The 12,147-nt window shown below is 33.5% G+C and overlaps 1 protein-coding gene across 4 annotated transcripts in view; it reads left to right on the top strand.

Moving 5' to 3' along the window:
- The first annotated feature begins 6,747 nt into the window (after positions 1-6,747).
- The window catches only part of RabGGTb (geranylgeranyl transferase type-2 subunit beta), a 31,702-nt gene continuing 26,302 nt past the window's right edge, over positions 6,748-12,147 (top strand). Inside the window, exons 1-2 of one of the 4 annotated variants that reach the window (XM_076464811.1) lie at positions 6,748-7,083; positions 11,874-11,981. In XM_076464811.1, coding sequence (XP_076320926.1) covers positions 11,877-11,981 — 105 coding nt within the window. In that variant the 5' untranslated portion in view covers positions 6,748-7,083; positions 11,874-11,876. Of the gene's footprint in view, positions 7,088-11,871; positions 11,982-12,147 lie in introns of all 4 variants that reach the window. The other 3 variants (XM_076464810.1, XM_076464812.1, XM_076464813.1) reach the window with 3 other exon arrangements.

Here is a 12,147-nt window from a genome sequence, read left to right as displayed (position 1 = left end):
TATGGAGTATCGGTTTTAGTCACAATGCAAAGAATTCTGCTTGGTTCCAGAAGTGAATCAGTCAGTAGAAAGTCATCTCAAGGGATAATAAATGTTAATTGACCCATGGCCCAGTAGAAAGTCAACTTACCAGCTTCATTGCAAGTAAAAACAATGTTTTTTTGTTGTTGTTTAGCTTTTTAAATAAAGACTTTGTACACTTTACAACGTGTGTACTTTTTTTTTTAGCTTAAATGCAGTCATTTAGTTACATTCGGATTTAATATTTAATAATCCTTCACGAATCTTTTGTTACAGGTGGGCGTGTCTAATACTCGTGTGAAAATCAATTTGATCTAAGAATACCAAGCAACCATGAAATATTATATCGTAAAACTAATTGCTGTTCTTTGTTTGTTTGTTTTTGTTTGTTTTAATTTCGCGCAAAGCTACTTGAGGGCTATCTGCGCTAGCCATCCCTAATTTAGCAGTGTAAAACCACCCACCGCCAACTCTTGGGCTACTCTTATACAAACGAATAGTGGGATTGACCGTCACATTATAACGCCCCCACGACTGAAAAGGATGGCTGTCCTTAAGAACAAAAAAAAGATTAATAAACTATGTGCACTATGTAGGTTAGTCAAGCAACGATACTTGATTAAGATAAACGTTCAGGTTATTCTATGATGTTTTATTAATTTCGTATCTTAAGTTCGTAGTTTAAAATGAATAATTGAATACATTGGACAATTTTTAATGCAACTAAATGCTATAGTGAATTTATTTACTTACTATATATTCCCTACACGACATTTTCAAATTACGAAACAAAAACTAACAGTTAGGATTATTGATTTATATAATCAATTTTTTTACAAAAACTAGAAAAATATCACGCTTTTCATGTGTGTTATTATAAACGTACTTCACACTTTCAGCCTTTTTATTTTAATATAGTATTATTCGAAATAAATCAGTCATTCTTGTATATTAATCTTTTAACATAACATGTGGACAATTAAACCATTAAGTTGATTTAATTCAAACTGATTTTGTTTGTTTGTCATTCTCTGGAGATAATACATGTTCTACCCTTTGAATGTATAACTGTAATGTTGCACATTGTGCATGAATGTAGCTGTAGCTTCTACTAGAAAGTGAGGTGATATTTTGTTTGTTTGTTTGTTTTTTGAATTTCGCGCAAAACTACACAAGGGCTATCTGCGCTAGCCGTCCCTAATTTAACAGTGTAAAACTAGAGGGAAGGCAGCTAGTCATCACCACCTACTGCCAACTCTTGGGCTACTCTTTTACCAACAAATAGTGGGATTGATCGTCATATTATAAAAGTAATGGTACAAACAACGTACCAGCATGTAAGCATATGTTTGTATTACTTAAAAACTTTTCATATTTATTATACATCGTGTCTAGTCTCTTTATTTTGTTCTCGCAAGCTCAGCAGATACCTTATCAAGTTTGTTATTATTCAGTAGACCTAAATCATCATTCACAGGATAATCATTTTGATCAGAATATACTATTGGTTGGACAGTGATGAAAAATGTTTGGCTTTGCACAGATAGGATATCTTATAAGTGACATTATGAACAACTTGTGACTAAGAGGAAGAGTTAGTCACCGAAGCAAAACAGTTACAAGGGAGAATTGTCAAGTGGACGAAAAGTCTTCTCAGGGAAATTTGAGTTTTGTTAATGCTGCAAAGACTCGTGATTTCTAGCTCATTGCAGCTGAGGGATGTAGAAGAACAGTCAACAGCGTCTATTGCACCCAAAGAGGTTGTTCTTGCTCTTTCCTTAAGTGTCAACCTCAGAATAAGAAAAACTGAAAATTGAGGGTCGTCACAATGGTTTGGTACATAGTGAATCTAAGATCGAGTGAGCGAATCTGTATAAGACCTTAAATCTTTGCTAAGCAAAGTAACCCAACTCCAACTTTGCTCTGAGACACATGAGAATATCAAGAAAAAGCTGGAAGTGCAATTTGTGAACAATGTCTGCCAGCATAAGATACCTCACTGATTAGTGAGATAATGGGCTTCAAATGATGAAGTAAATGGACTGTTGAGCGAAAGATCATGGATCACAAAGTTGCCTGGAGTCATGCAAAACTAGCAATGCTTCAACCTGATTGGTGTCATAGAAGGAAAGAGCAAAATATGTGCTTCACCTGTGATGCATTTTTGACTGAATTATTCAACTAAAAGTTAAGACAACCACACACTCATCCTGATGATGTGATACAACCACACTGACATCTAGTGAATGGTCAAGACTATCCCAGTCTTTTCATGGTTTACATGCCATAATCTATGTTAATGATGCCTCCACATGGGCATCATCCTGGAAGAGGGTAAGCTTAGCATAGCCAAGTAGCGAGGCTATTGGTTTTAACCATTGGCTCGGCATATGCAGTTCAGCCAATAACAGATAGTAAACAATAATGGTACAACTCTGGGAGCCCAAGTTATTCTTGGCATACAACTTGAGAAGGGGTGCAATACTCAGCTTATACCAAAAGGTTTGGTGGTCAGAAGATGTTTTTTAGTTCTGAGTTCTGGTATGTATCTTTTAGAGTACAAGAAAGAGGGGTAGAATTCTTAATTAATACAGAAGTGATCAGAACACGCGTAGATATCGTGGAATATCAGCTATTCAAAGAGAAACCGCCATTGAGACCAACAGACACAAACTTCGTCTTTGCAAGTTAAAACAAGCTAGTCTTGAATCGAAAGATGACCCTTCAATGAATATGTCTACAAGGTGTCTCTCACAGAAGAAAGGTAATCGTGCTGGCCCTGGTTATGTTATTAGTATCTCTTAGATGGAGGTAATATGAAGCTTATCAATCAGTTGTGTTTATGCAACTGGTGAGCTGATGTTCCTTGGGAAAGTTATCCCATACCAACAAGAACAGACCTAGAAATAATAAACTGCATGAACATTTATTGGAAAAGAAATTACGGGACCTCAGTAATGGTCCATTGTTTATTATAAACTATGTCTAGTCATTGACACCAGACAATACTATTATAGAGTTGAACTCAAGAAATAACCATATTCCTGTTCTAAATAAAAAAGTATTAGATCCAAGAGAAATTAAGTTCAAGTGCTGCTCTGCAATTATGGATAATCAACTATGAAGCTTTATACTAAAATTATATAGTTGGCATAGTGAGCAAAGTGGAAGTAACCAAAGCTAATAGTAACTCTAGAGCTGCATCCGTTGTGTTACATTTTCAAGGGAAATACACAGTTACTAATACATCCCAGATTTATGGTTGAGGAATTTGCAAACAAGCTAGACTTAATGCAACAGCAACAGCGCAGTGATTTGTTGGCTGAATATGTCAATGTATTTGTAGTAACAAGTGGCCAATTGAATTGCAAAAACCCCACAGCCTCAACATAGTTATAAGTGGTGCAAATTCAACTAAACAACCACTAAGCAGTCTTCACTAGAGTAAGAGGGATGTGCAGTGATTGTTATAGAATCTTTAGAGAGTTTTTGGTCATCTCTAATAGTGATTGTCAAAAAAAAAAGATACACCCAAATTCTGTTTGAACGTTAATGGTTGAACACAATAACTCACTTCGATGGATTTCCTCTAACAGGAAGAAATGAACATCTGAATGTCTTGGAAGGGGTCAAATGATTCAATATATTAGGCATGTAATTGAGATACTGGAAAATCGATCTTATAACGAGAGTAGACCTAAGACTGTTTTAACATAAAAGATGGCCTAACTGAGTCTTCTGTCATGCCATTTAGCCTGTGTAGCATATATACTACTTTCAAGAGGATAATGAAACCTACACTAAAGGGGTTGCAAAAAGAGGGAGACGTATCTGGTTTATATCAACAATTTTTCGTGTTTAGTTGTACGTTTACGTGTGGTGCTAAGATTCTGGGAATGTATTCAAGAGGATAAAAATGTAGGCTTGAAACTGAAAGCAGAAATATGTATGTTTATATCATGGAATAGGAACTGTACATTGTTGATAGAAATTAAACTTCGTTAGATACTGCTAAAATAGTAATGGTACAAGATCTGCATCAAGCAAAAACTTATAATTTCCTGTGTTTCACATTTACTATTGATGGTTTGTTGCTAAATTTCCCAAGATTGCCACAACACGAGTTATTGGCTCCCACTGAATTTGAGATGAACTTCAGATCAAGTGAGGATTGTGAGTAAGTGTTTCACTTCATGATAAATGCTTTAGAAGAAGCAAAGATGTTGAAATATGCAGTACAGAACTGTGAGTTATTTTCAGACACCAAAAAAACTGATAGTGAAATGAGAGCAGAGTGTGTAGTACTTGTTCAGATGTTGGACTGTTGCTTCTACTTATCATAAGGTTTTCTTTCCTAACTAGGTCAGTTGTATATATCAGGAGTATATACTGCTAAAATTTAATGTTTCTTAAGTTTAATTTATCCAGTGTGACTAGCACTGCCCAAGTGATAGCAATTTCAATTTGAACATAAAAGAGACTAATCTCGAAATATCACTTTACTTATCACTGAATAAACAACGGTCTACACTTTTGCACAATATACAACATAACAGCTAAAACTTTCAAAGAGATGAGTTATTTATGCGATTAATAGATTTGTGAACATGTTATTAATGTCTGAGTTTTAAAATATCAGTTTCTTAATTATCAAAACATTGCATTATATAGCACTCTATTTTCCTTCACATTTTCATTCATATTTGAGCAACCAATCCAGCTAGACGTAAAAAATTTTACATCTCAGTATTATGACTCCATAGTTGTTCCGTTTCTCGTTAAGTGCCATGCAAGTTCAACCGATAATCCTCGACAGATTACTCCTCGATTTCTCTTCACTTCAAACTGCCACCTTTATTTTATAGACATCTTCATAAAATCCGAAGTAACCATCGACCTGACAATCAATCCCACTATTCGTTGGTAAAAGAGTAGCCCAAGAGTTGGCGGTGGATGGTGATGATTACCTGTCTTCCCTCTAGTCTTAAACTGCTAAATTAGGGACGGCTAGCGCAGATAGCTCTTGTGTAGCTTTGCACGAAATTCAAAAAGAAACAACTTGTTTATCCAGTTCATGAAGGTGGTTACCACTTCCAAACAAGTTCCAATCTTTAGATTCTGTAATCCCTGCTCTGAAAAGTTACCATCTCACTTAAATTTAAAACTAATGTCTAAGCCACTAGTTAAATTTAAAGTTTTGTTGTAAATAACCACTTTTCACTACAGTTTAAAGCCTTTTAACTTGTAAACCTGTAATTCAGGAACTCGCTACCTTACCACAGCCTTGGTCTGAGCCACCATTCATGGACCACGTAGCCAACATTCAAGCTGTCACTATTATCCTTCCAAGTCATCTCTCCTTTTCTTCTTCTTCTTTTTCGTCTCACAGCTTTCCTTGAACACCACATAAGGTTAATGTTAGCTTGACAGCCTGTAAGTTATCTCAAGGGATGCAGTATGCATCATACTCACTGAGTAGTATCAATATTCATCTTCAATAGAACAAACTCTAATTCTGCGAGTGGATTTGTTTGTTTGTTTGGAAATTTCACACAAAGCTACTCGAGGGCTATCTGTGCTAGCCGTCCCTAATTTAGCAGTGTAAGAGTAGAGGGAAGGCAGCTAGTCATCACCACCCACCGCCAACTCTTGGGCTACTCTTTACCAACGAATAGTGGGATTGACCGTCACATTATACACCCCCACGGCTGGGAGGGCGAGCATGTTTAGCGCGACGCGGGCGCGAACCAGCGACCCTCGGATTACGAGTCGCACGCCTTACGCGCTAGGCCATGCCGGGCCATCTGCGAGTGGAACTGAAGAGAAACAAAAGTTTCTAAGTTCCCCTTCGGGGCTTGTGAGAGTCAAAACCAAAACAACTGCCAAGTTACTTACTTCAAATTATCTCCTGCTGGGACAATAAGTCTACGGATTTACAACGCTAAAGTCAAGGATTCAATTCCAACAATTGTTCAATTATCAACTCACCACAATGAAATTGTTAAGAAAAAGTGGGGAAACAAGTAATGAAAACAAATGTTCGGAAATGAAGTATGATGTAGGGATGACAGTGCCAAAAAATACAAAAACAGGGTAGGAAACCACACAAAAATCACTACACACGTTGTCAAATCTTTTCAATAATAACTTTTATCTACAACTAAATGTTGTATTCCTATCAGTTGCGTGAAGTCTGGTTTGAATAAAAGCATTTAAACTGAATAACGCTATACAGTGACTAATAATCATAAGCTTTTAAAATTGGATCTGTACTTATTAGCTACTTACGTAAAGATTTTTGTATGGTCAGTGTATTCATCCATACCCTATTTCTGTTCTTTTTGGTATTTCAATCGCTCATCATACTTATTTTTTGAAAAATGAGTCAAGTTAAAAAACACAAAAACTCATAATTACCCCACATTCCGTATCTAATCTAATACTTCTTTTAAAGCGGACCTATCCTGTCTTCATATTAATCAGTTGACTGGAATATATCATCCGAGTGCGTAACAAACAAGTAATGTGGTATAAATGTTGGGTTGAGGGTAAATATCTAACATGTGCACTATACAATAAAAATAATACATCCTTTGCATATAGGAAATATAAAAAAGCAAAATATAAAAATATTAAATTTTCTATGCTATCCCGTTCCCTTCATATGTTATTACGTTCAGAAAGGTCGCTAAAAAACTGGGTGTCTAATGCGGTTGTTTAGACGGTAGAGGGATTTAAACTACATGTTGCTTATTTTTGATAAAGTAAATTGGTATAGTATAGGTTAGATTAAGCTTTTCGGGTTAAGCTGAATTTTTGACAATAAAACATAAGAATAAATATTACTTTTTTAGGTAAACTCTTGTAAAGTATTTTCGTATTTGTTATTATCTAATTTATGGAAAATAGTAATATTTAATAACTATTATTGTAATAATAATATTACTGTTAGGGTTCTAGCTATCAGTATTATTCTCTAGTACTGGTACAGTGGTAGTGGAACAAGCAGCTCAAATATTTCATAATTAACTAGTAGAAATATTATCATTTCGATTACTGTCAGTAAGTATGTATGGAGGGTATTATTATTATTCAGTATTTTGGATTTACAGTTTTTAATGTATTAATGAAAACATCTTAAAACATGTCAAGAGTTTTAAGTCGAACTTTGGACCAACTTCCTGTTTAGTAATAGTATAATATGATACTCGGTTTATTGTTTAGTAATTACTATGTATAAGAATAAATTAAAAGTCTGTTTTTAGACATATTACTTTTACATTGAATAGCTAAAGCTCAATTTGATTGAAAACTGTTTTACAGTCACAGTAATAATAAACATTATTTTGCAGTCTATGCTAACTACTGCAGTAATTTAAATGCTTATAACTAAAGTCAAAAGTTATTAGGCCAGTTTATCATACCATCTTGGTATGATTGTATTTTGATGGATGGATTTGTTTATTATGTGAACTTTTGTTTTTTGTAATGGATTTAAAGTGTGATATACACCAATATTGTTGTAACATTGATAGATTGTCATTTCTTTAACCTTGTGTTATGTAATCCATAAAACGAAAATATGTTTTATTATAAACATCACCTGTGCACTAACTATATATATATTCTTGTAAATAGTTTTAGTAATACTGCTAAATTGAGACTATTTTTATAACTTAGTGTATACAGTTATTTACTCTCACTTTTAAATTATTTAATTATAAAGAGTAATGGAGATTATTAGATTTTTGTAGCTCTCAGTTTTCACTGTTTTTGCTTTATATTTAATATTAAAATAATAAATTGACAAGGAACCATTTAGTCCTTAAATAATTTTTTTTCACCTACTCTTGAAACGATTAAAAATTTAAACCCTTTGTTTTTCAGGAAACTGTTAGTTCCCTTCATAATTTGTTAGCTTGTGCTAATTTTCATATTTCTTATAGTAAATTCCATAAGCCTATTAGAAAAATTGAACTTTTTTAAAATTGAGCCTGGTTTTTCTTTTTTCTTCAGTTCATAAGCCTATGTCTTCTCATTCTGTGGTCTTCATAATATAGAAAGAAATTAGAGACTGTGATTCTATTGATCACTCAGATAACCCTGTAAACTTTACTCAAATCATATCCTACCCTTCTGTTCAAGTTGTAAAAAGAGGAGAATGCTGCTGTTTTACAAATAGATATGTATCATTTCCTCAGTTGGGGATGTGGCATTTAACTATAATGTTTGGGACAACATAGGACCTATTGATCTATCTTGGCTGTTTTACTCTAACTTAAAAAGACCTTCAAGTCAGCTCTTATCATTCATATATTCATCAAGTTGTTTCTTAATATGTTGGCTTCCACATGACTGACCAGTGGATCATGGTAGTCTTCCAGTTAGACCCACACAACCTACCAGCGAGTTGTGCTCTATTTTATTTTTAAAGGGCCATTTATAGGCTTGGACACAACAGTTACATATATACTCTTCCCAAAAGCAGTAATTGTAAAATGACTAGTGGAACCCTAGAAAGTATCAGCAAAATAGGCTTGGGAGTCAATGGGTTAAATTCACAGCCTGTACAACATCTGAAGGCACCCAATTCCTTAGGCCTTTTAGATAAATAAATACATTCACTAATTTCCATTCTTCTGGTACCTGCCTACTATTCAAGGACTGACAAAAATAATAGTACATGGCTCACAGGTTTAATCTTTAACCTCCTTCAAAACTCTTTGGTCCTTTTAGCTGTAGGTACATTATAATGTGATGGTCAATCCCACTTTTCATTAGTAAAAGAGTAGCCCAATAGTTTGCAGTGGGTGGTGATGACTAGCTGTTATCCCTCTAGTTTTACACTGCTAAATTAGGGACAGCAAGCACAGATAGCCCTCGTGTATCTTTGCATAAAATTTAAAATAAACATTTTCCTCTTAAATATTTTAGTTTTAAAGATGTTAGGTGCAATCAAAGTCTTAAAAGTAAATGAAGGTAAATGAAGTATAACAAACTATCACATTACAATACAAAAAATGTTTTAATACTGTCTAAATAACAATAAGAACCTCGAGGAAAGCACTATATTGTATTGAATCATTTGACAGACTTTCTAAAATCAAAGAAAAATAAAAATTTAATGACCTATCCATCAGTATCGTCAGATACTAATCTTCCTTTATCATCCCTTAAGGGTCCTTCTCCCATTCTAATATTTTGTTTAACCTTAATGTATGTAAAGAAATCTTCACTGTCAAATTTTACATTTTCAGCCAACCTTTTCTCATACATCCTATTTAATGTCCCAATTTCCTGTTTCACCAACTTGATATTCTATAATCTTCTAAGCCTCCAGTTGTACAAATCACTCTAAATTTCTTAAATTTATAAGCTTTTCTTTATCTCTTAAACTCTTTCTTCAAAATGTCCTTTTCTAAAACTTCTAACCAATATTCTTATTCCTTATCTCCATATACAGCAAAACATCAAATCTAATGGAGCAGTAATTACTTACACCCAGATGTTTCCCAATTTCTACATTTTATTATTTCTGTATTTGACATTAGCAACAAATATAAATTAGCATTGTTTCTAGTAGGATCCTTGAATAATTGGTAAAGAAAGCCATCCTGAACAGTTTCCAAAAATATTTCTTCCTTATGGTTTGACTCTAGCATTTCCAAACTATATGTCTGAAATTAAGATCACCCATAATTATCCCTTTATTAACAGCTGAAATTTTAATCTCATTGTAAAGATTTTTACTAATTTCTTCAGTATTATGTGGTGGTCTGTAACAAATTTAAATTAAAACTTTTTCCCCTTTATGCCCACTAATAGAAACCCAAGTGGATTCAATATCCTTACTATTATCTTTAATATCCTCGACTTCAGCAGGATGTAACTTGCATTCTACACATAAAGCCACTTCTTATTTTCATATTCTATTTCTATTAAATAGTCTATAACATTGTATTTCAAAGAATTTTCAGTGACCAAAAACATCTATGTTTGACCATGTTTCAGATACTCCCATTACATCAAAATTCTTCATTCCTACTAATTCTGTGAAATAACTTATTTCTTACATTACAATAGTAACAATTAAGCCCATTCTTATAACTACTTCTATACTTATTTTCTTTGCTAAACTTTTCTCTGCCTCATTCTTTTTGCACTGAGTTTTTTCTAGCTCTTACCATCGTCTAGTCCTAGTATAAAATTTCTCTTCCATCTGAGTTACTATCCTTAGGAAACAAGCCAGCCCCTATCTTATTTAAATGTAAGCCACCCTTTCCAAAATGCTCCTTCAACGGAACCAATCCAATAATTCAACTAGCCAATCTGCTCATCCTTACAAACTGATCTAAGTCTAGCATTTAGCCCTAGTGACCTAGTTATAACTTCATTCCCACAGTAATTTTGGGTAGTATCCCTGAGAAAATTAAGTTATGGCCTTTTTCAACTCTTTGTACTTGTTAAGTAGCTCCTCTGACATACCTTTTCCTACATCATTTTCCACATGCACCATAAAACTCCATTTCTGCTATCCCCCTTTATTATATCTTCTGCTCTGTCAGTTATATCCTCCACCTGGTAGCATGGACTGATTCTTTTATCCCTATTTACCCCACAAATCATTCTATCTACATGTCAAGGAATCATTTGTAACTATAACATCCTTATTATCTACATCCTTCTATGATCCTTTTGTTTTCCTCTCTTCCAATAGTTCCTCATCTGTAGAAGCTAAAGGCTGAAATTTATTGTTTAACAGAATAGGCTCATTATAGATAAATTCACAAATTTTAACTCTAATAGTACTACTTCTACCTTCCTGAAAGTCATTGTTAGCTGATGTATTCGTTACATGTAAAAGCTTAAGCTTCTCCTAAAATCCTACTGCCACTTCCCAGAGTCCACACTTCTCTTTATCTATTGCCTCTACTTTAATTAGAATAGCTTTCATCTTTTCCTCCAACCTTCAAATTCTACATAACAATTGCATGTCTTCATTACTAGCTTCCTTATGGTATGTGTAAGGTGATGCATGTATATTATCTTAACTTGAACTGTAATTACTACCTTGATGGGAATCAACACAGTTATGTTACAAGAGAAAATGTGAGCATCTACAGAATTTTAACTAGGATATAACAGGGTATAGGTACATGTATATATAATACATATACACACACATACCCCTGGATAGCTGGTATGGGTATTAACACTTTTACCAACAAAGCAGAGAACAACGTTTTGACCTTCTTAGGTCATTTTTGGGTTAAGAAGGCTGAACTGTTTTCTGCTTTATTAGTAAAAGTGTTAATACGTATATTAGCTGTCCTTAGGTATATTTTTACTTTGTGGGTTTCTTGTCATCATGAATTGTCTCTACCCTTATACACACACACAAATACTGAATGAATAAAGAAATGCATTTATCATTTTCCAGTTTCTTGTGTCTAAGAGTATCACACTTGTTTCATTGTCTCGTATAGCTAAATTCTGCTTATACCTCTAACAAGACCAATATATGGTTTAAAGCTTTAATCACTTATTCAACAGTCTGCCTCAATAGGAAGTGTGGGATTTAACCACTGAAACATTACCATCTTTTAAATTGAAAGCCATGATAATTATTTTTCATTAATATGGAATGATTTTTTTTTTTTTTGAAATACTAAGTCTGTACTGTCAAACATATCAAATCTTAAATGAAATATCTAAGGAAATTCTACTGTTAGTCTTTCACAATGAAAAGTTTATAGAAATGAAGATATAGCTCATGCAATTTGTGTAAGAGAGGTCAAAAAGATAGATTGAATATGTTAAAGGTTATATTTATTATTTCTCTTACTTTTTAGAACATGCTTACAAAGGATGTAATAATTTCAGAAAACTCAACAAAACTGTTGTTTTTAAAAAAGCATCAAGACTATTTATCAGCTTATGGGACCAAAAAAGATAATTATGTAAGTATTCTCACTCATAAGTCTAACATTTTTAATTCATGAAAAACACTTGATCATTAAAAACTTCTTTAACTGTTAGAATTATTATATGTGTTTATTTTACAAGCTTGTTATGGTTCTGTTACTTTATTGTGAACTGGAATGACAAGCATCTTGTAGCTAAGCA

Source organism: Tachypleus tridentatus, chromosome 10, assembly GCF_004210375.1.
Source record: "Tachypleus tridentatus isolate NWPU-2018 chromosome 10, ASM421037v1, whole genome shotgun sequence".
NCBI classification, from domain to species: Eukaryota; Metazoa; Arthropoda; class Merostomata; order Xiphosura; family Limulidae; genus Tachypleus; species Tachypleus tridentatus.
This window is presented reverse-complemented; position numbering and strand designations above follow the sequence as displayed.